Raw genomic sequence first — 26,012 nt, forward strand, 5'->3', positions numbered from 1 at the left:
GTCTTCTATATTACTTGCTAGAACTAATCCATCGTCGGCGAAGAAAAGTGTCCCTATCTTTACTAGTTCATTTTCAAATCCTGTCCCTTCCTCCATTTTCTTAATTATTAAATATGTCATTAGTTTGAAAAGTGAAGTAGAGCCTGTGCAACCTTGCCTAATCCCACTTGTAATTCCCATTTCCTGTTCTACTCCCTCCCCTAGGTCTATTATTGTGCTATCCCCTTCATATATGTTAACTACTGCCTCTATGATTTTTGATGTATTTTGAACTGTTTCATAACTTCAATCCTGACTTCTCGTTTTACCGAGTCAAATGCTTTACTGTAATCGATAGCTATTACTATTAATGGTTTTTCTATTCCTGTAGCTCTCTTCTACACCATATTGTAGTGTAAGAATGTTATCTTCTATCCTACTCCCTCCTGTAAATCCTGCTTGGCATTCGTGATCTTGTTCATTCAGTCTGAGGTGTGCTTCTATTTCGTCTTTTATCAGCATCATGAATACTTTGTATGATATATTTAATAAAGCTATAGGCCTTAAATCCTTAGCCCTTGGTTTCCTTTTCTTTTCTATCATTTTTTGTTCTAGATTTCTTCCAAGATTCAGGCTTTTCTTTGATTTCTAGTTCTTTGTTGTAACACCTAACTAGTACTTCTATACATGTTTTGCTCTTCATTAAAGCTTTGTAAAGCTCTGGTTTGATTCCATCTGGGCCTGCAGCTTTTTTAGCTTTGAGCTTACTTAGACAAGCTATGACTTTTTCCTTGGTTATCACAGGCTCTTGCATTGGGATTATCTTCCTTTTGCATTCCATCACTAGGTCCATGTGTTCTCTTAGTACTTCTGGGAATCTATAGTCTCCAATTCTTATGATATCATCTTCTGCTGCCAATTCATTTTCATATTCCATCCTTTTCTCTTCGTTCCAGATTTCCTTTATATTATTTTCGTGTTTGCTGTAAATGGTTCTCCAATAATTCACTAATTCTTCCTTTGTTTCAGCCTCATTTAGCTTGCTTCCCTGTTCATTATATAAGTGTATAGTTTCTTTTTTGGCTTTTTGCTTATTTCTTAACTTACCAATATTTTCCCAGAGCTCTTTGTTTTTGTTTCTTTTTATTTCTTCTGTTATTTTCTTTTCATATATTGTTATCTTTTCTCTTATTAATATCTGCACTTCTTTTTTCTTTTGCATATATTTCTTCTCTAGACTTTCTTTTACGACATTATCTCTCTCATTCCTTTTCTTCCTATTCAGCTCCTTCCTTTCCTTGATACCTTTTCTTATTTCTTCACTGAACCAGGGTTGCTCTTCTACTTTCTCCTCTACTAGCATCTTTCTCCTGTATGTTCTCATTAGCTTGTCTTCTGCTACTTCTTTTATTGATAGGTCCATATCTGTGATTCTGTCAATGTCTTTATCTATTAGGATCTCTTCTAATTTTTTTATAAAGTCATTTAGGTTGTCTTCATCTGTTTTGAAGTATTTTACTTCCCCCCATTTACCCTTGTTGAGATTCTTGTTCTGTCCTTTGAATGTTAAGTGAATGGTAATTAGGTTATGGTCTGAGATATCAAATTCCTTTTGTCTTCATCAATTACCATCTCCTCAAAATTTTTGTATAACTTCTCATTGACTAAAGCAAAATCTATTACGCTTTTCATCTGCATTCTCTCCCATGTGTATACTCCAGTGCATCTGTCTTCTGCGTTAAGTAGTATTAGCCTATGTTCATTCATCCATTCTAATATTATTTCCCCGTTTCTGTCTGTATTCTGGTGGCCTAAGAAACCTATATGGCCATTGAAATCTCCTAAAATCAGTAATGATTCTTGGTCGTTTATGTTTTTCATTATGTTTTCGCATTCTAGTTTTTATTGCTTTATCTCTATTTTTATCCTCCTCTGTATTTCCTACTGATAGGTATAACAATAAAATATGGATATTATTATTGTATATTTTGCATTTAGCATATAGTAGGTCTTTGCTAATAGTCTCCACCTTGTTTAACTCTGTGCTATCACTGTCTCTATATAGCATCATTAACCCTCCCCCTTTTTTGTCTTTCATCTCCCTCATATTTTCTATTTTATTTATACCTTTACTTAATGCTAACTTGTCTAGTTTCTGGTGAGTTTCAGTTAAACAAAATATCTTATTTTCATTGTCTAAAAAACTTTCTATTTCTACTATCTTTTGTCTAGTTAAACACTGTATATTTATCATATATATTTTGAACTGTATTTCAACTTTTTTTGATTTTGGCTCCTTGGTTAATGTATTATTTTCATCTCCGTTTATTACATTTCTCCTATTGCCCCATCCAGACTCTGAAAATTTTCATTTCTGATTAGTTTACCCTTTCTGATGTACCATCCTGTTCCCCCTCTTTCTTGTCTTTGAGTTCCCCCCCTTTCTTTCTTGTCTTTGAGTTCCTGTCTCAATATCTTATCCTGTTCTCTTTCTCTGAAGGTTAGGTCTGGTGCTATGAATATTCTGTTGTATCCTACCTCTTGTTTCCCCTTGAGAATCTTGGCTTTCCCTATTACTGCCCATTTCTCCCTTTCACTTTTCATCTTAACTAAAATAGGTCTTGGCCTAGGTTCTCTGTCTCTATCCTGGTTCCCTGTAGTACTATTATTGGGTGCCTGCATCCTATCATTTCTTCCTAATCTACTTACTTCTACTATTTCAATGTCCCTTAGCCCTAGTTCCTCTTTGAACAGCTTGCTACAGGTTTCTGTGTCATTTCTAAGCCTAGTTTCATTATTTCCCACTAAGCATTCCTTGATGTTGTAAATAACAAGATTATTTTTACGTTTTTCTTTCTCCCATAATTCCTTCACCTCTTCTCTAATCACTGGGTTAAAATCCTCACTTCTTACTCTCTGTTCAGTGTCTAAGCCTCTTTTCACTTCCTTTAGCTCCTCACTGAGTTTCATTATAACCTCTTCTAGGGCACTCATCTTGAGCACGAAAGTATATCGTATGGTAGCACTAGTAGTAGTAGTAGTAGTAGTAGGAGGGATATAGCTTTGAAACGGCTCCCTTGCTCTGTAATACCACATTTCTTTAGAAATTCTTCCTCTTTAGTCGTCAAGAGATGAATTTTCTGCTTTGCCTATGTACCGACTCTTAATTTACTTTCACCAACGACAATTCAAGAACTGGCTGATAATTCTAAGGAGAAAATTAAGATTAAATGTCGTTTTTTTATGAAATGCGAAATCGGAAAGTACAACACCTGATGCAAATGACACTAATGATATTTAACAGCGTAAACAAGATGTCTTTAGTTATTAAAAATGGAAAACAGTCAAACCGATCATATACCAATTACTTAACCTAACGGAGTGGACATTTTTTCAGGTTTAATTGCACTGAAGGTATGAATGCAAAAGTTGAGTGTTGACACAAGCTCCTTGCATTTGAAAAGTGGCTATTGTGAAAAGTGTATTTGATTGTAATAATCTGAATTCCTTCAGTCTGAAGGAATTACTGAAAAAGTCTTTGAGCATTTGAAAGACTACCTGTGTGACAGAACATACCTACAATTAGAAACTCACATTCATCTTTTGAAACACTACATGGGCGAATAGCTCAAGGAAGTGTAGCTATTGGGTTCAGTCCTGTTTTCCATTCATACAATTTGATTGCCAAATGCACGAAAGATATGTGCGAATAAGTTCTGTAATTATATTTCTACTTAAATACAAATTGAGCAGGCACTGCACGACTTTAAGTATATTGGAATTTGAGTAATGAATTAACAATTTTTCCTAACAATTTCAATAATAAACTAGTTAGAACAACTGGCCTGTAATTTACTCAGTGTGTGTCTGTGGTTTGCAAATATTTGTTTGTATGGTGTTTTTACGTTGCATGGAACCAGTGATTATTCAGCAACGGACCAATGGCTTTGACTTCCGAACTACGTCGAGTGAACTTCTGTCACCAGAAATACACATCTCTGACACCTCAATGGAATGCCTGAGAATTTGGAAATGGGAAGAATAGTGACTCAAAATTCTCCAGTGAATAATTTTCCAAGCAACAAATGACCATAAAATTGTTTAATGTTTATGTGACTGATGGTGCTGGCTGTCTTATCACTCAATCTGCCAAGATCAGATTTGTTACAACTTGAGATGACGTAACTTAATTCTTTCATATGATTCAGTTAGTTACCTATTTTAGGAAAATATTCATCTAGGTTCTTGTTGCTTACATTTATAAATATTTTTCCTTTGTTGCCGATTTCTTCGAGTTCAAGAATCTTAATTCAATTTCTTAAAATAGCCTGTCTTGCCGATTTGGCATGTTTCACTTATTTCCTGAATTTTTGCCAAACTTTTATAGTTGTACTAACTAGAGATGTCACATATTTAAGATGTCTCTTATGATCTTTATACAGGTTTGTTTGTATGATGTTTTTACGTTGCATGGAACCAGTGGTTATTCAGCAATGGGACCAACGGCTTTACATGACTTCCGAACCACATCGAGAGTGAACTTCTATCACGAGAAATACACATCTCTCAATCCTCAATGGAATGGCCGAGGATCGAACCCGCGACCAACGAGGCGAGAAGCAAACCAACCATGGCGAGGGTTTGTTGCATATTGGATTTAGTGTTTCAATTTTATTATTGTGAACACTTTCAGTAAAATTCCTTTTTGTAAAGGTTGAGCTTTTTGTTTAGATGTCTAATCTGGCTGAATATGGACTTTTAAATTTGGTGAAACTCATGCTTTTCATCTTGTAGCTCAGAAACGTTAATTTGGTGGTCTTTGATAATTGTATCTTCTTCATCTAAAGTTCAATTTTAACATTTCTATCTTGTATACTGTTGTTTTTTCTAGCTTTTTTTTCTACTATATAATTATTTTTTGTAATGATTTGTAAGCTTTGCTTTTGGAATGGAATGGCATATAAAATTTAGGCCAAAGGCAAAGCACTAGGTCTTACAGAAAGTGTAATAGGAAAAATTTCCAGTTGTACTATAAAATTGTTAGGAGGGGTGGAAAGTAAGACTGAAGAAAGGGAATATGAACAGAAGTACAGTAAAAGGAATGAATAGGTTTGCAGCTAGGGTTGAGGGAATGTTGCAAAAAAATGCTTACAATGCAACAGGAGGTGCAATATCCGCGTTATCCCCCTACGGGGAGCTTTGCTGCTGAAATCTAGTTTAGCCACTAGCTTCAACAGCCAATCATGAAGTTACTATGCAATAATGGTTTTGTATTTCATCCGAACAAAAGTGTCACAGGAGACTTAACAATCAAATTTGAAGGTCATCTCAGCAAATAACATTCAGCTGCTTCTATAAAAGGTACCAGCCATCAGAAGTATTTCATTTACACTACCATGAAAGAATTCCAAGAATTCACAGAAATGCTACACTAATACCACCAATTCCTGGTGGACACCATGTAAATCCTGACTCCACTCTACAATACCCTCGGCAGAAACACCAAGACCCTACCCTCAGCACTTCTGGTTAGGTCAGCAGCTGAAGTGCAGAGCTTCCATGGCTTTGATGTCTAACAGCATCAAAACACTGAGAAATTGTTTCTCAGCTGCCATCTTCCAAGACTCCAATGATGTGAAGTGGTCAGCAGTCTTGGGGCGGTATACTACTAGGTGTAAAAAATGAACTATGATGTGCTCTTTATTCAGACATTAAAGAAAGGAGGGTGCACATAAAACAAACAAGTCTGCAACAAAGACAAGCAGACAAAAACTAAAAATTCCTATGAATAATTATGTGAGATCACTGAATCCAGCACTGTACTGTATAACAGTTTAATGGCAAAATATGTCGAATGATGAGACAGACAAATTAAAGTATAGATTAAACCGACAGTAAGATTATGGCAGTCGCCACAAAAATCAAGACTTGGACAGAACTACTTCACACAGTTTCTGAGTATCCGTCAAAGCTGACCCTGCTCCTGTCTGTACAAAATCCAACACAACATATTGTATTTTGTGGGAATGCCAAAATTTCACTTGCCAAGTATTGGCATAAATTTCCTAATTAATTTTTTTTATTTCAGCATGTTCATTCAAATCAGATATATTTTTAAAGCTGTAATCTGTTACGTAAAATATAATTAACTTCGTTATTGTGAACAATCACTTTATGCCAGCCATATGAAAACTAAAATTTAGTTAGATCTAGCTTGGTGATGAGGTCAAACTATCACTTGTAACAATGTAATTGGAGGCCACTTCCTTTGTCCAAGAAATACAGGGATATTTCAGGAGCAGAGGAAGTGGCCTCCAATCACATAGTTTCAAGTGCTAGTTTAACTTCATCACCAAGCTCTAAATTTTAGTTCTCATTGAGTGATTCACAATTCGATTGTTGGTTTCAAACATGCTCCCCAATTATAGGCCATGCTATCTCTCCCTGTATATCAGGCTAGAAAAATAATGAAAATATCTATGCTTCTTGAAGTCAACATTTATGAAAGGGATTGGACACAAGCTCTTGAATGAATTCCAAGGACGGATTGATAAAGTACTTATTTTTGTAGACTGGCATCACAACAAATGGCTGTCAATGACCAAAAGTTATCCCTGCAAAAATTTTAAATGGAGATGAAATAATAATAAAAATCTTCCTCAAGTAACCAGTCAATCAATAATTCTTTATAAGTACTGTACTAGCACACCTAACATAAAACTATATATGAGGACTGGTAAAAATGTATAAAAAAATATAAATGACATCTTTTGAGGAAAAAATTATCTTAATAAACTCAAGGTTCAGGAGCCTCCTATCCTTTGTGTGGGAGTGCCTTGAAAAGCTAAAAAAAAAAGTGCAGGAAATTATAAAGAACTTATGACAGTTAAGTGTGTGAGAAAAAAATATGTGGACGATAAGTATTCAAAATACCATATTCCAGGAGCCTGTATAAGCAACGTTTTAGAACATTTCCACACCTTGCTTGCTAAATAACTCATAAGGGCCACACTGAGCCTCTTCATGTACTCCACTTACTCATCTTTACTTACAGGGTGCTCCACAAGCATGAACCCACACTAGTGTATATCCTGGTTTAATCTACAATAATTTGTGTTGCAGTTGGGAACTAGACACTGCAAGGGCTTTCCAGATGCTTATAGTGCAAAACAAATTGTAGGCATTACCTCTGTGGAGATGAGATCTTTCTATTATCAATCTGCCATTAAAAGGACAATGGCAGTCCTTCCAATCTTCAGACTCAAACATTCAGACAGAGTCTACCACATATGCATAAAGATTACATAAAAGTCATGCAGTGTACACCAATTTACAGTTGTCTTCAGTGACCTTCCTCAGGCTAGACTAATGGAGACTAAGCATATTGCTCTTGTCAGCTTGTCACTAATATATCCTATAATGTACTGGGTTCACTTTTACTAGCATTAATTAGCCTCAACAAATGACTAGGATCAACAGTATTACCTAGCATTCTTGGTTACAGGAAAAGCACCCACTTAGAAATAAGGCTGCATTCAACCATCTTGAAAACGACCTTCAAAAGAATCTCATCCTATACTGCATAACACAATTATGAGGTAGGTACATACTTGTCTTTCCTTCTTTGCTAAATCATCCGATTCCTTAGAATTACAGTCTGCTGTATGTACCACAAAATTACATGGCATTAGTTTTCATTTTCATGAAATTTTCCTTTTCTAATTTTGCTATAAATATGAACAAGAATAGCAATGATGAAAAAAAATCTTTACTTTGAGATAACAATTATAATTAGTAACCAGTTTCAAGGACTTAAATATGAAAATCATTTTATGTATTTTCTTGTCAAAACTTATGTTAAATTTAGAGGAATAGTACTACTAATTTCACAAATCTGAAATATGACCAATAGACAGTACAGTGAAATTGGCAGATTGAATTGTAAATAAATAATTACTTAACACAGTAGGGATGAGAGACAATTGTAAATAAATAATTACTTAACACAGTAGGGATGAGAGACAAATGTTAGCAGTAATTTTTAGGACTGGAACAAGAAACAGGATTCATATTTATTAATACTGGAAGAGATACTGAAAGAAATAACTAAAGTAAGAATAGATGCTAACATAAATACATAAGGAGGAACAGTGTTTATTGAGTAGAAATGTCCACAAGCCAAATGAAAATATTATGTTTAATCCCTGGACAGATGTTGAGAAAAAAGCAAAATTTGGATATTCATGTCACAGTTCTGTTGTCAAAACAACAGTTTCTCAGGCTTCTTTCTACTTAATGGTTCATTCATTGTAAATAGTAAGATTATTCAATAACAGTATGCATAAAATTTTTATTCAGAAACTTATGTCCCCATGCAGTTTTACATGATCTTTTTCTTTATTGTTTTACTATTATTTTTTTTTCTTATTTTGTATATTCTTATATAACTAACAATTTAGTGGATTTTTTTTTTTTAATTTTTCCTTTAATGTACAAGTAATTACTTTTTTATAAGACCTTTCAAAGTACAAAAATTACTTCTTCATTGGAAAGTAACTTCCCATTTTTAGAAATAGTACTAATCATATGTAAAAAAATAATTTCTAAATATACAAAATGCAGTGTTCAACAGCAAATAACACTATATTAATACAAAAGTATGTATAAATACAGGTAGTGTAAAAGATAGATTGGCTCACTTAAGAGAGTATGATTTTTTTTAGGTGTCTCTCACTTTAAGCTCTTTTGTAATAATTAACATAGGTCAGAATAGTATTTTACAAGTGGTCTCACCTAACAAAGCTATGAGATTTGGCTCAGCAGACTGGTTTACTTTATTGTAATCAATCTCATTGACAAGTGGTCAAAATTCCTATTTCATTTTCATTTATACAAATGACAAAAATGATGAAAGTATGTATTATAAAAAGAAATTTCAAGCTAAAGACAAGTCACTGTCACCTAAAAGGCATAGTGTTTGTCCAAGGAATAAATTTCAGCTTAGAAGTAGCTCAAATCATGACATTAAAAACCTAGCTTTTATTTTAATGTCACTTAATAATGCATAAATAAATTAACTTCTACAGGTATTGTAATTTAGCAAGTAATACTTCGATATCTATAATTTAGTTTAAAAATTAATCATCATAATAATTTTAATGTACATGCATCATTATTAGGCAATCTAAATTCTCACTAACTAGAAAAAAAGTCATCATGATAGAATTTAGTTTTGTTAACAAACAGTGAATTCCCTTAACTAACATCAATGTGAAATGAATCATCTCTATTTTTCATTGCTGCCAATTGTTTACCTGGCCTTTCATGCATATTTCTGGCTGTGATGGCCTATTAAAATAAGGCATTTTTCTAGACTACCTAGCTATGATTGAATTGCTTTGTTGAATTTCTGAGGTATAGTCTGGTTAGTACAATGTTCTGTTCATGGGAAATATGCTGACTCGAATTAGTACATTTTTCCCTAAAAAAAAAGTTAAATGATTGGAGACACCATGACCTACCATTAAAAAGTACATTTTTCCCTTAAAAAAAAATTAAATGATTGGAGACACCATGACCTACCATTAAAAAAAATACTGTCTCTAAGAAGACCATATCAAAGAAAGTTCAGCATTGAAATTCTATTACGACGCAAACATACAAATAAAATAAAAAATATCATCAATACCTTGGAAAGCAAAAAAGATAGGAAGTGTATATGCCTTGTCAAACTATATTTTACATGTGCTTTTATTTGCTGCAAGTAGAGAGAGCAAATCATTTAAAACTACTGCAATAAACTCATTTGGCACCAGCTGTGTTCTCAAACAAAACCTTATATTTTACATATGCTTTTATTTGCTGTAAGTAGAGACAGCAAATCATTTAAAAATATTGCAATAAACTCATTTGGTACCAGCTGTGTTATTCTCAAACAAAATCTTTTTTCTTTTTTTACTTTAAACTAAAGGTTACCACCCTCTGATTGTCCTAAAGATAGCTTTATTGGGCATTGCTCACAGGAGCTTCTTGATTGTTTGTTATCTCATCTCTAGTTTCACCCTTGTCATACAACTGAAGATTCACAACTCAACAGAAACTGTGTAAGAGACATGAGGATCAGTAATCTTATTCATGCCCACTAGGTTGTCTCAAGAGAAATATCCTGGACTTTGACTGATGCTGAGTAACTATAACAATATTGATGATTTAGCTTAAAAATTAGCAATAAAATAGGGCAATGATGGAAAGGTTGTGTCCTTGCCATGCCCCTCCTACTAAAAATATTTAAATAAAAATTCAAATGAAATTAGTCAACAAAATTGATTACAGTATTGGGGAACCCTAATAAAATATAAAGGATGACATAGATGTTATAAATTATACAGCTAATATTCACATTTATTTTTTTACCTAATACATGTACATATTTATTCCATTCTACTCCTTTCCTTCACTTCTTAAACTATCCTTTTTCAGCATAAAGGCATGCTACTCTGTAGAATCATAATTCTAAATTCATAGCCTTTTGCTTTTTATAAGAATGTTTGCTGAATAATACATACATAAAATAGCATAAACCAATATCATATTTTCATGAATCAATCTGCCTAATTTTGAGACAAGTTTGTCTTCATTTAAAAGAAGTCCATTACATCAACCTTTTATCACTAGGTCAAGCTTGTTTTAGCGAGCCAGGCACATCTCAGCACCTCCTTAAAAAATATAAAATTTTGTTCTTTCACAATAAAATGGTCATGAGGTTGGCTACCGTATAAAATAGAATCCTGTGTTGAAAAACATTGAGATGGCAAAACATGTGGACGAATAGCACAAACTGCTATAGAAGAAACTGGCAAGGAGGCAGGGACTGGTTATTATAATTACGTACTATAAATTAGTACAATTGTACCACTTAGTCACAGCTTAATATGCACCTGAGGCAGGCAAAATCATGGTTTGGTTAGTTACGGCCCAAAACAAAATAAATTAATTAGCCCATGCCATCCATTTGTGGCATGGTGTCATACTTCTTATCAAGAAAGCAAGACTCCAGGTTATGACTTCCTTCACTGTTTAGGAGGTGCATAGGACCATTCATTATGCAAGGATATTCACTGAAGTTACATAATGTATGGGTCAGAACATGTAATCTAAACAGCTCTAATAACGTTCTACTAACTCTTTACAAAATAGGGAGGAATTTTGGTCCCTTATCATTACATAGTATATACATTATATTTAAAAGCAAAATAATACAAGAGTAGACTGGCAGCATACAAAAGATGGTAATACATACACTTATAATTTAAAACAATTTACCTCCCCAACCCTTTAAATATAAGAGCACCAAAATACCAGGGTTTGTATCCACATAAACATAAAAGTCTGCAGTATATGAATTGATAATTCATACACTAAACAGAAAGGTTACTTTAAATTAACTTTCAATTAATGAAAGATCATCTTTAATAACTATAAATCAAATGTATGCACCCTATACTATGTACATGTCACTAAAATATCTAATTTATACTTTCTACAATAAAATGTATTTCTTCTAGATATTTAGGCTAAGAAAAACAAAATTTTAAATACAAAGTATGAGTTTGAAAAAAACAGGTAGGAAAAACCTATTTTTGGTAGTCGCTGTTTAGTCCTCAAAGGAGTTACCCTCCATGGTGTGCCAGTGCTCTTCATGGTGACTAGACTAATACCAAAGAAATATCTTTCAACCTGATCTTGTAGCCGGGTACTATTGTGTCATAATGATAAACACTATGACATGTGACAGAGTATAATGGACTCAAAAGACAAAAGGGCATTTTCTCGCTTCTTCAGCGAGGATGACTAGATTTTTCCATGTCAAAATCTGGAAGAAGCGACTAATGTGCATGCACATCGGCCATCTTGTTTGCAACCAGGCCGGTTAAAAGATGGACCATTACTCTGTTGGTCAACATAGGATGATCCCTTAACCACATCCCATGCCTTTAGGACTCAACAGTGACTATCAAAAACTGGTTTTTCCTACATCAAAATCAGTATTTTTATAATGTAGTCGCTGTCTTCATCCTCAAAGGAGTTTAATAAAGAAATTGATAGGTAACAAAAGGCTTATGCTCTCAAAATTCTTAATTCCCACAACCCAGAGAGAAAAACTAAAACATTTCTGGTCTGACATAAAACCAAATTTTTCCAATTTATTATAAAACCTTTTGACTGGAGTCAGTTGATCATTGCTCTTAGGTTTTCCAAGCACTCTTTTCTTGTACCCCCAGATTAACCAGTCGTCTAGGTTAGCTATTAGTTGTATTCCGTCTTTCTGAGTTCCTGGACAACTACCGTTACTAATTTGGTAAAAATTCTTGGGGAAATGTTTAGCCCAAAAGGCATGACTTTTTCTATTCGGAACCCTAGGAAGGGGTGGAAGGGAGTGCCAATAGGGATGTGTCAGTATGCGTCTTTCAGTGTTAGGCTATCATCTCATGTAGGCTACTGCCTACTCTATTGTGGAATATTTAATTAGCTAAAACTTCTGGATAAAAAACAAATTTTTCAAATTTTGCACTTTTTACAAATAGCAAACACGAGACCATAAGATAACACCAACCACGCTGAAGATGATAGAAAATGCCCTCTTGTCTTTGAGTCCATTATACTCTATCACATGTCACAGTGTTTATCATTATGACACAATACCCAGCTACATGACCAGGCTAAGAGATATTTCTTTGATATTAGTCTAGTCACCACGGAGGGTGAGGACGAAAACAGCGATTACGCTATCAAAAAGCTTACATAAACAAATAAAACATAACTAGAACACTGTAAATCTTTACAAATTTAATCTTAGTGAGCACCGTATAGACATATGTATACATAGTTTAATTGGACTACTAAGCTACTCTTACAAATACTAAAGCATTTTTCAATGCAGATAATCTAAGGCACATAGACCTAAGGATGTTTAGGTGGTGTTAAAATAGTAAAAGCCTCAATACAGTTAACAAACCATGAGACTGGAAGGGTTTTGATATGTTCCATATTATACTTAATTTGAGGTTCAACTGAACCTTCTTGATATAATATAATGTGAGAGCAACTACCTAAAGTATCATTAGGTTGTGTATGATAAGGCACTGTTCTCATGCCTGCTGTAGATTCTGGGTTAGGCTCTCGGCCTAGAACTATTCCATTTCCTGCTTTGACCAAACACTCAAGTACTTTTTTGTTACGAAATGACTCCTTGAAGTTTCCCCATAAAAATATGTGGATGCCGCTGAACAATCCTGGACGCTGAAAAATATACAATTGTTGAGTAAACATTTTCTGAATGCAATAACACCTCACTAATCCAGCAAGTATAGGGGAAAACCCTTGACAGATTAGCCAAATCACCAGATTAACTGAGGGTTTTTAGGCTAGGCTTGACCAAGCTACCAACATTTATAGCCTAAGGTATGTCTAATACTACCAAACAAACAATTATTATATCAAAGATATAAATGCACCAAAAGTGTAATTTAACACAATTTTCTTCTTTTCTTAACACTTCATAACAAAAAGGATTTTGCCAAACACATCTACAAGTTACATAACATCAAAGGTATGTTAAGTGCCTGCTGTAATACCAACCAAATACAGTACTCATTATTGACAAGCTATAACAAGAATCATAACAAACAATTCAACAGTTATAAACCATAAAAAATTTTGAAACATCACTAAGTAATAAACCAACAATGTGGATAAAACTGAACGGCAGACAGTTTGGGGATATGGCCTCTTGTAATGTAGACCACGTGCAATAGCCTAAATGTATCCCACAGCTAATGGGAAAGCTTACATACTACAATGATCCTGTACAGTAATTAATTGTCTATCTTAACCTACATTGCTTATCTTTAATTTTAGATTTGTTTACTTACTCAATTCAGGAGATTTAACTGCAAGATAAAAGCTCAAAATGGTGGGGAGCCACTTAAACAAAAGGCTTGAAGGGCCACATATTGTGTCGTAATGATAAACACTGTGACATGTGATAGAGTATAATGGACTCAATGACAAGAGGGCATTTCTAGCTCTTCAGCGAGGATGACCCCGGATTTTTCCATGTCAAAATTTGGAAGAAGTGACTAATGTGCATGCGCATCAGCCATCTTGTTTGCGGCCGGGCCAGTTAAAAGACCATGGACCATTACTCTATTGGTCAATGTAGAATAATCCCTCAACCACATCCCATGCCTTTTTGTCGGGGAAGTAGGGGGGGGGCTTTGAGGACTCGGCAGCAACTACCAAAAATTGGTTTTTCCTACATCAAAATCTGTATTTTTATAACGTAGTCATGTCTCCATCCTCAATAGAGCAAACAAAACATTTAAAATTTCCAACTCAGCACTCGACTGGAGAGCAACAAGAAACCTTATTCAAAGAGAGCCCAAGGAAAAGTGCTGGGTGATAGCAGGTGAATGAGAGTACTCACCACTTACTCCTCATAACCACTAGTCAACTACCTTATTACCAAGTTTTAATGACTGATTCCAAATCATGCAGAGGCATACTCCTCATAAAAGACAAAGAGTTTGAGGCTGCCATTAGAACAGTGAAAAGAGGAGAAGCCGATAATAGCAGCTGATATGAATGGCAGGGTGGGAAAGAGAAGCCATGGGTTTGGAATTGGAAAAGAAGATGGGGACTATATATTGGAGATGGCTCAAGTTTTGAATTTGCGTGTATGAACACATTTCAAAAGTTGGATAAATACTTGATAACTTTTGACAGTGGAGGAATGCAATGCCAAATAGATTACATCCTGGTTAGAGGAGCCGACAAAAGCAATGTGATGAACTGCTAAGTGATCTTGGGAGAAGCATGTGTTAAACCACATAGGCTGGTGGTGATGGATCTGAAAATGATAGGCAAAAAACCCAAAAAGTTAAGATTTGGGACCTTAAAGGAGAAAAGGGGGAGGAATTTAGGACTGTGGCTGGAAAGGGGGAATGTAGAATTTGGGCAGGGTAACAGAGTGGAAAATATCTGGGCAGTCATAAGAAATATGTGTGGGGTAGCAAGGGAACTGGTGGGAAGAACCAGCGGCAAACCCCAACAATCTCTTTTCAACCTTCGGTATGTCTCCTCCCAGGTTCAGGGGACTGTGACAGGGAGTGTTGGTGAGATGTACAGCCACCTCCTTCACTGGCACTGACAATGGCACTTACACTATAGTACTGTGCATTTGATCCATTAGGAACTGACTCTCCCAACTTAGACAATGCGACCTTGTGGTCAAATTTGCAACCAACTTTACCGTCAAGGCTGGCAATGGTATCAGGTTTGGAAGCAACGGAGCTAGGTACAGGAGTTGATGGTAAAATGTTAGGGGGACTCAGGATGGGGGATAAGGCTAAAGACAAGGAAGGAGGAATGTTATGGTTCATCACAGAAATGTTAACAGGTTCTAAGCTCTGAGCCCTAAGCTTGGCTATAAAAGCTGCCTTCCTCTTTCTATCCTCAACTTGAATAAATGAAACCTTAAATTCTTCCATTGCTTCTCATCCCATCCTATACATTTCTTCACAAGTGAGCTCCTTAGAGCACTACTGACTTCCACATTTAGAGCAAGTTGTATGATAATTGTATGTTATCTTAGTCATTTGGGTCTTGCAACCATTCCTACAATATTTAACACTGGAGGTGCTTGAATCCAACATATTGATGATGCAAGGGATTTCCTAACTCACTAAACTAAGCTGAAAAGCTACAAAGATATGAGTATGTTACAAAAATACATGGAAAAGGCAAAGCAAAACTCCAAAGAAAGCTGCCACAAACGACTGTTGTTGCATCAAATACTGGCAGAATAGAAGTGAGCTCCTCTGTTTGGTTGTACCTATTGTTATAGCTGTTGTGCAAGTAGAGTGTATAGCTGCGTAATTACTTGTAAGTTACTTATATAAAATTTAATTCTGTCAGGCTGTTTGAGGAGTCAAAATAGTACTGGTAATATTGTTGATATAAAACATTCAAGTTACTACTCATCCACTGACTCATCTACTTATACAAGAAAGAATTTTTGAGACTACACTTTTATTTATTTACTACTGTTTCATTGTCAAATAAGTATAATCTACACTCCAATCAGAGGTCCTGAACAATCAATGAAAGATAACCTTCCTAGGGAGTTAGGATAGGACTATCAAAAATGTAAACTTACACTTCTAAGATGATTAGTAAATTTTCAAGACATATTTCAGGAGAGAAAAATAGCATCTTCAACTTTGTGAAATATGATAACAATGAAAAAACAAGGGGTAGACACCTCTCATTCACCACTTCTTTTCATGGCTGGTTACAATATTCATCCTCCCTTACTATCTTCACAAAATATTGTACAGTAGTACTTCTTTACTGAACACTGGACAGTTAAATAGCTTTACTCAAGTGGTCTAATTAAACTACCTAATGATAACAATCATACAAAACAGTAAATTATATAATAGATTCATACTAATAAAGAATGAGTCATAAAATATGTGTGCAGCAGATGTTAGCAAACTATATGCCAATGCTCATAACTTTCATATGTGGATAAGTCAATCACAAATACACACAAAAATCATAATAGGTGTCTTACCATTTTGGCTGCATTCATCCTTGCACGTTTAGGAGCATCTCTATTCAAACCTTCGTTACTTCCTTGAACTTGATAAGACTCTGGATTCAAAGCCATTCCTTGAGCAAGACATTCATCCATCCCTAAAATTTTCAATACTGAGTTGAAAATATGTATGTAACTTAATCTCATGACTATATAACTGAAAAAGTCTTCACATATTAATAACTGATAGAATGTGAAAAAGAGCACAAGCGTGCAAAATCTGAAAGAGTAATAATCTAAATAAATTACAAAATCTAATATAATACTATAACCTTTTAATAATTTACACTAATAATTCTAACAGGTCACTAGCTTAAAACCTGCAGGATACTAGCTAGCTGCAGTTATTTATACATACAGTTAACAATAACAATACACACTCAATATATGCATTTAAGTATTCTGAGGAAAACAATGGAACATTCTGCAAAATATCAATGTTTTAAAATATGCAACCGATGACTACTTACAAGGTCAGTGAAAACCTCAAAATTGGTGAAACTAACACTTTCACCTGTGAAAATCCCAGGTTACAAAAACAAAATTATCACCATTAACTCAGAAAAATAAAACAATCACAAAGCTAGCAAAAACACTGAATAGATCTCAAAAATAATCAAATAGGTAAAACTAGGAAAGAATGACAATTCTGCAAAAAAAATGGAGCTCACATCTAGAAGTCTCAGGGAGTCTGACTAGCTGTAACCAACTTGATAAGCATGTGACTATTGAAGCAGGTAACTGCTGGGTACCTGAGGCTCCTAGTGGAAAATGCATTGTGGATCTACAGACTTTCTTCCGTCTGACTAAGATTATAGTGCCTGGTGCATTCAAATAAATGATGGGTTTGGGATGAAAAATGAAGGAATTATATTTAAAGGGAACACAGCTTGTTACTAATAAAGAAGTGAGAAATTTACCTGTCTGGAAACCATGGTCCCTGGTACATACACATCAGTGGTCCCATCAAGCTAGCAGATAATATTCTTCTTTGATTCAGAAATGTAGTTTGTTTGTTTGTTTGTTTGTATGGTGTTTTTACATTGCATGGAACCATTGGTTATTCAGCAATGGGACCAACAGCTATTTGTGACTTCCGAACCACATCAAGATGGAACTTCTATCACCAGAAATACACATCCCTAACCTCTCAATGGAATGCCCAAGAATCAAACTTGCAGCCACTGAGGTGGCAGGCCAAGACCATACTGACCATGCCACTGAGGCGCTATAGAAATGCAGTGTCCATGTTTTCATTAAGATTACAAATTGCACCACAATTAATGATGGGTATGTGGTTGAGCAAATAAAAATAAGAGGCTTCAATAAATATTAAAACTAACTAGAAAAGATTAAGAGGTCTGAGATGTCTGAGTGAGCCCTGTGCAAAATATGGGCAAGCCTTATAACAGTTATGACTAATGTTTTAGTGATCTGGTTAAATTACATGGTCATAAGGCATTATATCTACATACCATCTCCAACTTTAATGGATAAATCTATAGCTTTAGGAGTGAGGTTTGTATATATTTCATTATCTAAGGGATGCTTCTCATATGGCAACATTATCACAATAAAAAAATTATCTGGCATCTTTTTACATTATTCTCTAAGACTACAGAAAAAGGCTAATCTTGTCACAAGAAATGAAGCAGTAAAGATGTTTATTATATTCTCTCAGGTCACTGCAATATAAATCTGTTCAACATAATTTAAATAAGATTAGTCTATGTAATACAAATATATCCAACAAAATTCAACCTATGCTAAGAAAATTATTCACAAAATCATCTTTGCAGTGACCCTTTGGCACCAGCTGCACAGCTTTTTTCCTTTAACTTTTAAATGTAATGTTGTTAAACTTTAAGGGGGCCAGCCGGTACCTCTATATATGGGGTATATATAGGGCGAAAACGCAAAGTCATAATAAAATTCAAGGACCATCATATGGCAATGGAGAATGTATACATGAAATATTTCATCAATTCCTCTTACTTTCGTAGTTACAGGCTGATTAGTAAACGTAACTCAATAAGCCAAAAACATTGATCCGTACAAGAAAATGCAATATTTCTCCTGTTATCGTAAATTTTGATAATTATTGCCAAACAAATTATGAGCAATGGCATCTGTAGAGATTCCATGAGTCGCAAGAGGGAAGGTTCTCAGCTTACCACCCTTCAGTGTGAGCAGAAACATGATAGAGGGTGCACATTTGTGTTTCACCTCTGACATTCGCTTGCTTTTATGTCTGTTTATCTTTGTTTCAGCAAGAATTTCATCATGCCAAAGAGGAAAAGACAAGCAAAACATCTTGCTAACATACAGAAAAAGAAAATTCTCTCTAACATGAGTTCAGAAGATCATAATATCTGTGATACTAGCGTAGTTAGTGAAGAGAGAGAGGGAGGGCTGCATAGTAGGAACACCCCGTCTTGCCTGATGCACATGTTGCGCAGTGCCCCAGGCTAAGGTCTTTGAGCAAAGGGATCTTCATTTATGATAAATAACATATTTTTGGTTTATTAATACCCAAAAAGGAATATGAAATTCATAATAATCTTGATTTATTAACATTGTCTTTGTAAAAAGAGAGTACACTTTCGTGTTTCAGCTCTGACAATCTCTTGCTTTAACATCTGTTTATCTTTGTTTCGGCAAGAATTTCATCACGCCAAAGAGGAAAAGACAAGGAAAACATCTCGCTAACATAAATAAGAAGAAAATTCACTCCATTAAGATGAGTTAGTGAAGGAGAGAGAGAGAGAGTTGTGTAGGAAAGAGTGCCCAATCTCGCCTGATGCAGTGCCCCAGGCTACGATCTATAAGCAAAGGGATCTTCAATTATGATTATCAAAAATAACATAGTTTTGGTTTATTAATACCCAAAAATAAATATAAAATTCATAATAATCATGATTTATTACCACTGTCTTTGTAAAAATACAAAGAAAAACTTTGAATGCCCGTATCTCAAAACTATACTTATTGACCTTCAAATTCTATCTTCTTCCTTAGTTTTAAAGCTATAGCATTGAAATATGGTACATATATAACTTAGAAAGACATTATAGAACAATCAAAGGAAGCCCTTTTTTCCAATTTTTCTTTTCTTATTTTTTCTTAATTTTTTTCCTGATTTATAGGGTTTACTTTTTTACCATAATGAAAAAATTCATATCTAGCAAAAAAATAACTTTTAGAATAATAACTCTTCATTTGATTGGAGGTCTACATCACATCTATATATGGTAGCAATCCCAGTCTTAATATTAAGTATAAGGGGAGGAGATAGAATTTGAAAAATGGTTATTTTTGGGATAAATCGCCCTGGCATCACAAAACCAAAGGTCAGAAGCGAAAATCATATGGAGTTTGGAAGTGTCCCAAGTCACCTTATTAGCCCTTAAACGCCGAGCCGCTATTTACCAAAGTGTCTCTCGTATACCAGCGGCATTCGGGAGTTAGCGCCGAAGCGGAAAAAAAGTTTTTTCAAAAATCACAGCACACTTAGTTTTTAAGATTAAGAGTTCATTTTTGGTTCCTTTTTTTGTCATTGCCTGAAGTTTAGTATGCAACCATCAGAAATGAAAAAAAAAATATCATTATCATATATAAATATTGGAATATATGACAGCATGAAAAAAAGATTTCATATACAAATCACGCTGTGAGCAAAACTGTTAAAGCTAATGAGTTCATTTTTTTTCGTTGTATTGTACACTAAATTGCGATGATTTTGGTATATAACATATTGTAATACAATTAAAGCAACACAGAGAAAATATTATCACAAAATGATGCATGAATTCGTAACGCACGGATGTAAAAAAAAATTTTTTTTTTAAATTCACCATAAATTGAAATACTGTGCTAGAGACTTCACTCACTTAAAAACATATCCTTCAGATGAGCCAAAGGAGAGAGGAATCTGGAAATGTGGCTAGATAGTCTGAAAGTATAATTCATAATAAATAACTATATTCGGAAACATCAGTTTCTGAATCAGGCTAGGGGACTTCAGCTGACCACTGGGAGAGACAATACAAGGTGACAATACTCTAAGGTTTTTACTTATTCAGTTTCAAAAAATAAATAAAAAACAGAATGCCAAGTCATAAAAATTACTAGTACTACAATGTAAATCTATGCAACACACTTTAAATACAATTAGTCTCTGTAATACAAATATGTCCAACAAAATTTAACTGGTACTAAGACAATTATACAGATTATTATTAATAGGTGTTAGTTTTTCCAGACCTCTGAGTCTCAAGTAGACTCTTCTCGGGCTGGTTCTCAGGGATCAATCCTGAGACAATTATACAGAGAATCATCTATGCAGTGACCCTTTGGCACCAACTGCACTGCTTTCTCCCTTTCACTTTTCATCCAACCCTTTTCATCTCTTCATCATCAACCCCTTTTCATCTATTCAAAATGATATTAACCTTTTGTAATTACCTTGATCCAAATTTCACCTTTCACATAATCAGCATAAAAAATTATAGAAATGAAAACTTACAATTCTGTGAGACTATCCACTTGCCAGAAGCAATCCCCATCAAGTACTCCGGTGTCTTATGAAAAACAACTCTATCAGATGTGCAGTTAACGATGATGTGTGACACCTCTGAACTAAAATAAAAAATTACATTTTTAAAATAAAACAATGTTTTATTTATACTTATCAAGTAATTGCATAGCTTAGAATTTCTAAGTACCAGTAGCTAAAATTTTAAAATTGCTGTAGCAATTCTTTTGCTTCGGTGTAGGTTGGTACCCCACCCACTACCGGGGAATAGGTAAACAGCTCGGCAAAGTTCAATTTTATTTATGCCTTATCATCCATGAGAAGGGAGGAGGGTGGGCCCCCATTCTGTAATTACTTGGTAAGTATAAATTCAACATTATTTTATTATAAATAGTATATCATTTTTACTTAAGTAACTTACCAAGTAATTACATAGCTGATTCCCACATGTTAGGAGGTGGGAGTCATGTATGAAAATCTATTGCAATTATATAACTGATAATAACATGCAAATAGTAAAATCTTGCCAGCATTGACATAATGCTTGTTGTTTCCTTACCTGTCAAAAGAGCTATAGCAGATAATACTAACTCTGGCACAGCTACTCTCAATTAGTAGAGGTGTGGTGTTAGACCAAAGTCACCTACTACATAGTAGGAGGCCTTACAGCAAGGGATTCACCAAGCATTAGTAAACCACAGACATTGCTCCTGCCCTAGGCACAGTAACATGAACAACAACACAAAGCCAGAACACGTACCGACAAAACTACCTACACCAAATAGTATTAAAAACCACCACCCTACACCAATGATTCTGGAGGGTATCCAGTAACAAATACCCCCCAGACTCCCCTAGGACTCAACATCAGTTTGCAAGGTGAAGAGTAAGGTAGGATGGAATACTTACTATGCTTCTTCTCCCATTACCATGCCAGCCACTGTGAACAGACTCAAAGTACTGCAATAATTAAAAATCGTTTCTACTTCTTTAAGATAATGATTTGCAACGACTAACATACATTTCCAGTTGTGTGTGGACTGGAGAATGGAAGCCAACGAGAGATTATATCTGAAGGCCAGAGATGTAGCCATTGCTCTAAACTCATGAGCCTTACCTTCAATACAGGTAGAGCCTCCACTGCTATCTGGGAATGGGCATCCTGAATGAGGTCTCTAAGAAAGAATGAAAGGGAATTCTTAGAGAGAGGACATGAGGAGTCCTTAACAGAGCACCACAAGCTATTGGAAGGTCCCCTAATGTTTTCAGTCCTGTAAATGTAAAACTTCAGAGCTCTCACTGGACAAAGAGTCCTTTCTTCATCTTCCACTCCTACTTTGCTAGACAAATTCTTAATAGTAAAAGAACGAGGCCAAGATTTCATAGGATTCTTGTTCTTAGTGAGGAAACCTAAAGTAAATGAGACGTAAGCATCTCCATTAGAGAAACCAATTCTCTTACCTAAGGCTTGAATTTCGCTCACTCTTCTGGCCGAGGGTGAGGAAAAGTGTCTTTCTGGTCAAATTCCAAATTGAGGCAGAAGCTAGAGGTTCAAAAAGAGGACCAGACAGCCATTTCAGGACTAAATTCCATGATACCTGCTGAGTGTCCTTGTTTGTAAGTATCAAAAGACCTAAGTCCGCTAAGTCTTGATTCAAAGTCAAATCTATTCCTCTATGCCTAAATAAAGAGCTTAGCATTGCCCTATATCCTCTGAATGTAGAAGAAGACAATCCTCTAGACATCCTTAGGTACAGAAGAAAATCAGCAATCTCTTGTCACAGATGTTTGAGAAGAATAGACTTGATTTCTTCAGCACCAAGCACAGAAAATGTTCCACTTGTTCAGGTAGACGATGGAGAATGACTTTCTTCTACATTTCAAGATCGCCTCTGCAGCCGCTCTCAAAAAACCCTTTGCTCTGAAGAGTAAGACAACAGTTTAAATCCTGTCTGAGCCTGAGCCAGAGTAGATAATCCTTGGGGGAAGTAACGGGAAAATCTGCTAATAGACTTATCAGGTCTGGAAACTATTCCCTGAGAGGTCAGAAAGGGGCTATGACACATTGACATTGGTCATTGACACATTCTTGTGTGACTGGAACTTTTGTAACACCTCCCCGATTATTCCTAGGGGTGGAACGGCATAAGTTCTTTGTCTGACCAGCCCAGAAGCATGGCATCCACTGCCCATGCCGTTGGGTCCAGCACTGGAGAGCAATAAAGTGGAAGTTGATAATTTTTGGCGGTTGCAAACAAGTCAATCATCGGTTTTCCCTACAATCTCCAAGGATCTAGGCAGATTGCTGGATCCAGAGTTCATTCCGTGGGAATGACCTGGTTGTAGTGACTGAGTTGGTCTGCTAAAACATTCATCTTGTCCTGCATGAACCTTGTAACTAGCTTTGTGTGATTTGAGTGGACCCAAAGGAGAAGGTCTCTCACTGCTTTGCAGAGAGGGAAAGAGTGGGTCCCTCCTTGCTTGGCAATGAACGAGGGGGCTGTTGTGTTATCTGAGTTTACTGCTGCTATCCGACCTCAGACTTCTGGAGCAAAAGCTTGTAACCCCAGACTGATTGCTGTCAGCTCTTTCAGGTTGATGTGCCAAGTTCCACATCCCTGAGACTTCCCTGTTGCCCAGAAGCATCCCCAACCTATGTCAGATGCATCTGCAAACAAATTGAGCTCTGGGTTCAGAGGGGAAAGGACTTTCCTTCCAGTAATCTTTTTTCTGATCTCCACCAAAGCAGATGCTGTTTGACTGCTAGCGAAATCGGAAACACAAAGTCGTCTGAGAACTTTTTTGTTCCACTGGGAGCGAAGGTAAAACTGAAGGGTCCTCATATAGCTGGCCCAGCAAAACGAACTGTTCAGTGAAGGATAGTTCCGAGAAGGCTCATCCAGCCTCTGGCAGAGCACTTTGAGAAAGATAGGAACTTGTCTATTGAGTGAAGATATGACTACTCTCTTCGGGGAGGGAAAAGCCGGAAAAAGAGGAGAGTCCAGAGTCATTCCCAAATACACTACCCATTGAGTCAGGACTCGTTGGGATTTTGAAGTTTGATTAGATGACCAAGTTCTTCAGCTAACTTCAGTCTTTTGTAGATCTCCCATGCAGCTTAGTTCCGTCGGAGAGCAAAGCCAATCATCCAGATAAAGGGCAATGTTGACCCCTATCAGATGTAGCCAACCCACCAGAGGAGTCAGAACGCGACTGAACACTTGTGGTGCCGTAGTTAGATTGAAGCATAGGGCCCGAAAATGAAAAATTTCGTCTTTGAAGACAAATTTCAAGTATTTCCTCGAGTCTGGATGAATAGGGACATGTAAGTACGCATCTTGCATGTCTATGGAGACCCTCCAGTTCCCTCTGTGGATGAAAGCAAGAATCGAGCGATTTGTCTCCATTTTGAACTTTGTCTTCAAGACAAAGACATTCAACGCACTCACATCTAGCATTGGCATCCAGCCACCAGAAAACTTCGGTATCACAAAAAGTCAATTGTAAAAACCCTTGGTCTGTGGGTCCTCCACTCTTGATCGCTTCTTTTAGAAAAGCAGACACCTTGTCGGCCAGTGGAATACTTCTCTGAGCCAAGAGAGTATGCCGTCAATATGATGGGTTGCTTGGCAAAGGGTGGATTATGATAGTCGTCAAATGGAATTTTTTGAAAGACAACACCTCCCGAATATCACACTTGTCCCCTTAAAATGGCACAGATATGTACTAGATGACATCTTAGTAATCTTACCTGTTGGTATCAACGTAAATGATTTAATGTCTAAATTGAATAATTTAGTGCCATCCATAAAATTCACAGTTGAAATTGAAAATAGCAGTTATCCCTTTCCTAGATGTATTAATACATAGAGAACCTTTCCTATGTAAATTCAGTATTTATAGAAAACCCACAAATAATTTAACATGTGTACATTTTTATTCTGGCCACCATCTTAATATTAAAATTTCAAATTTTTCTTTAATGTTCTTACGCGCTTTGCGTATCACAAGTCCACAATATCTCGACCAAGAAATAGAATACATAAAAAAGATAGGAAATGATCTCTGCTACCCACCTCATACAACTGATTTATGTTATCAAAAAGTTCACAAAAAGTTTTATAGTGTTGCTAGTAATGAAAAAGAAACCCCTAAAAATGTACTTAGCTTTCCTTACTTTCGTGGATTTGAAACCATAAAATCAATATTTAAATCGTTTAATGTTAATGTAGTGTTCTCTTATAACAATACCATTAAAGATATGCTAATTAAGAATAGTCCCGTAACAAATAACATCATTTACAAAATTCCTTGTAAGGATTGCCCATCTTTTTAAGTAAGTCAGTCAAGTAAAAATTTATGTGTACGTATTAAGCAGCATATGTATTCAGTTGGAACAGCCCAGACTTCAAATGCACTGTTTATCCATCTGATCGAAAAATCCCATTGTATAAATTGGGGCGATACCTCTGAAATTTACTGGAATCAGCAATTATACAAATCACTAATAAAAACAACCTAAATCTTAGTCTGGGATTGTACCATTTGGATCCATATATTTGTAAAATGTTTATGAAGGACCTTAAAATAAATGAACTACTACTAATTAATTAGTCCCACATGTATATACTAGTTATTATCTCTCTCTCTCTCTATTTATATCCTATTTTTGTCTTTTCACTCATTTTTTGGAATATTTTTGTAAACTTCAGTCGTATATGCCTCCTTGTTTTTCAATCTGTATTGTTTTCTGGATGAATCATCTGTTGACCACGTGTGTGCCCCTCCAAGGTGTGGCTGCCTAAAATTCGCTAATCTTGCCCTCAAGCGTTTTCTCAT

At 35.5% G+C, this 26,012-nt stretch overlaps 2 protein-coding genes across 3 annotated transcripts in view; both read right to left on the bottom strand.

Moving 5' to 3' along the window:
• LOC135219951 (WD repeat-containing protein 3-like) overlaps nt 1–3,013 on the bottom strand; it is a 271,400-nt gene extending 268,387 nt beyond the window's left edge. The window contains exon 1 of one of the 2 annotated variants that reach the window (XM_064257236.1): nt 2,893–3,013. The gene's annotated coding sequence lies outside the window, so the exon portion shown is untranslated. Of the gene's footprint in view, nt 1–2,885 lie in introns of both variants that reach the window. The other variant, XM_064257322.1, reaches the window with a different exon arrangement.
• Nucleotides 3,014–10,352: 7,339 nt separating this feature from the next.
• The window catches only part of LOC135220066 (BRCA1-associated RING domain protein 1-like), a 41,112-nt gene continuing 25,452 nt past the window's right edge, over nt 10,353–26,012 (bottom strand). The window contains 3 exon segments of the mRNA XM_064257419.1: nt 10,353–13,278; nt 16,616–16,737; nt 21,165–21,277. Coding sequence (XP_064113489.1) covers nt 12,940–13,278; nt 16,616–16,737; nt 21,165–21,277 — 574 coding nt within the window. The 3' untranslated portion in view covers nt 10,353–12,939.

This window comes from Macrobrachium nipponense, chromosome 11 (genome assembly GCF_015104395.2).
Source record: "Macrobrachium nipponense isolate FS-2020 chromosome 11, ASM1510439v2, whole genome shotgun sequence".
Classification (NCBI taxonomy): Eukaryota; Metazoa; Arthropoda; class Malacostraca; order Decapoda; family Palaemonidae; genus Macrobrachium; species Macrobrachium nipponense.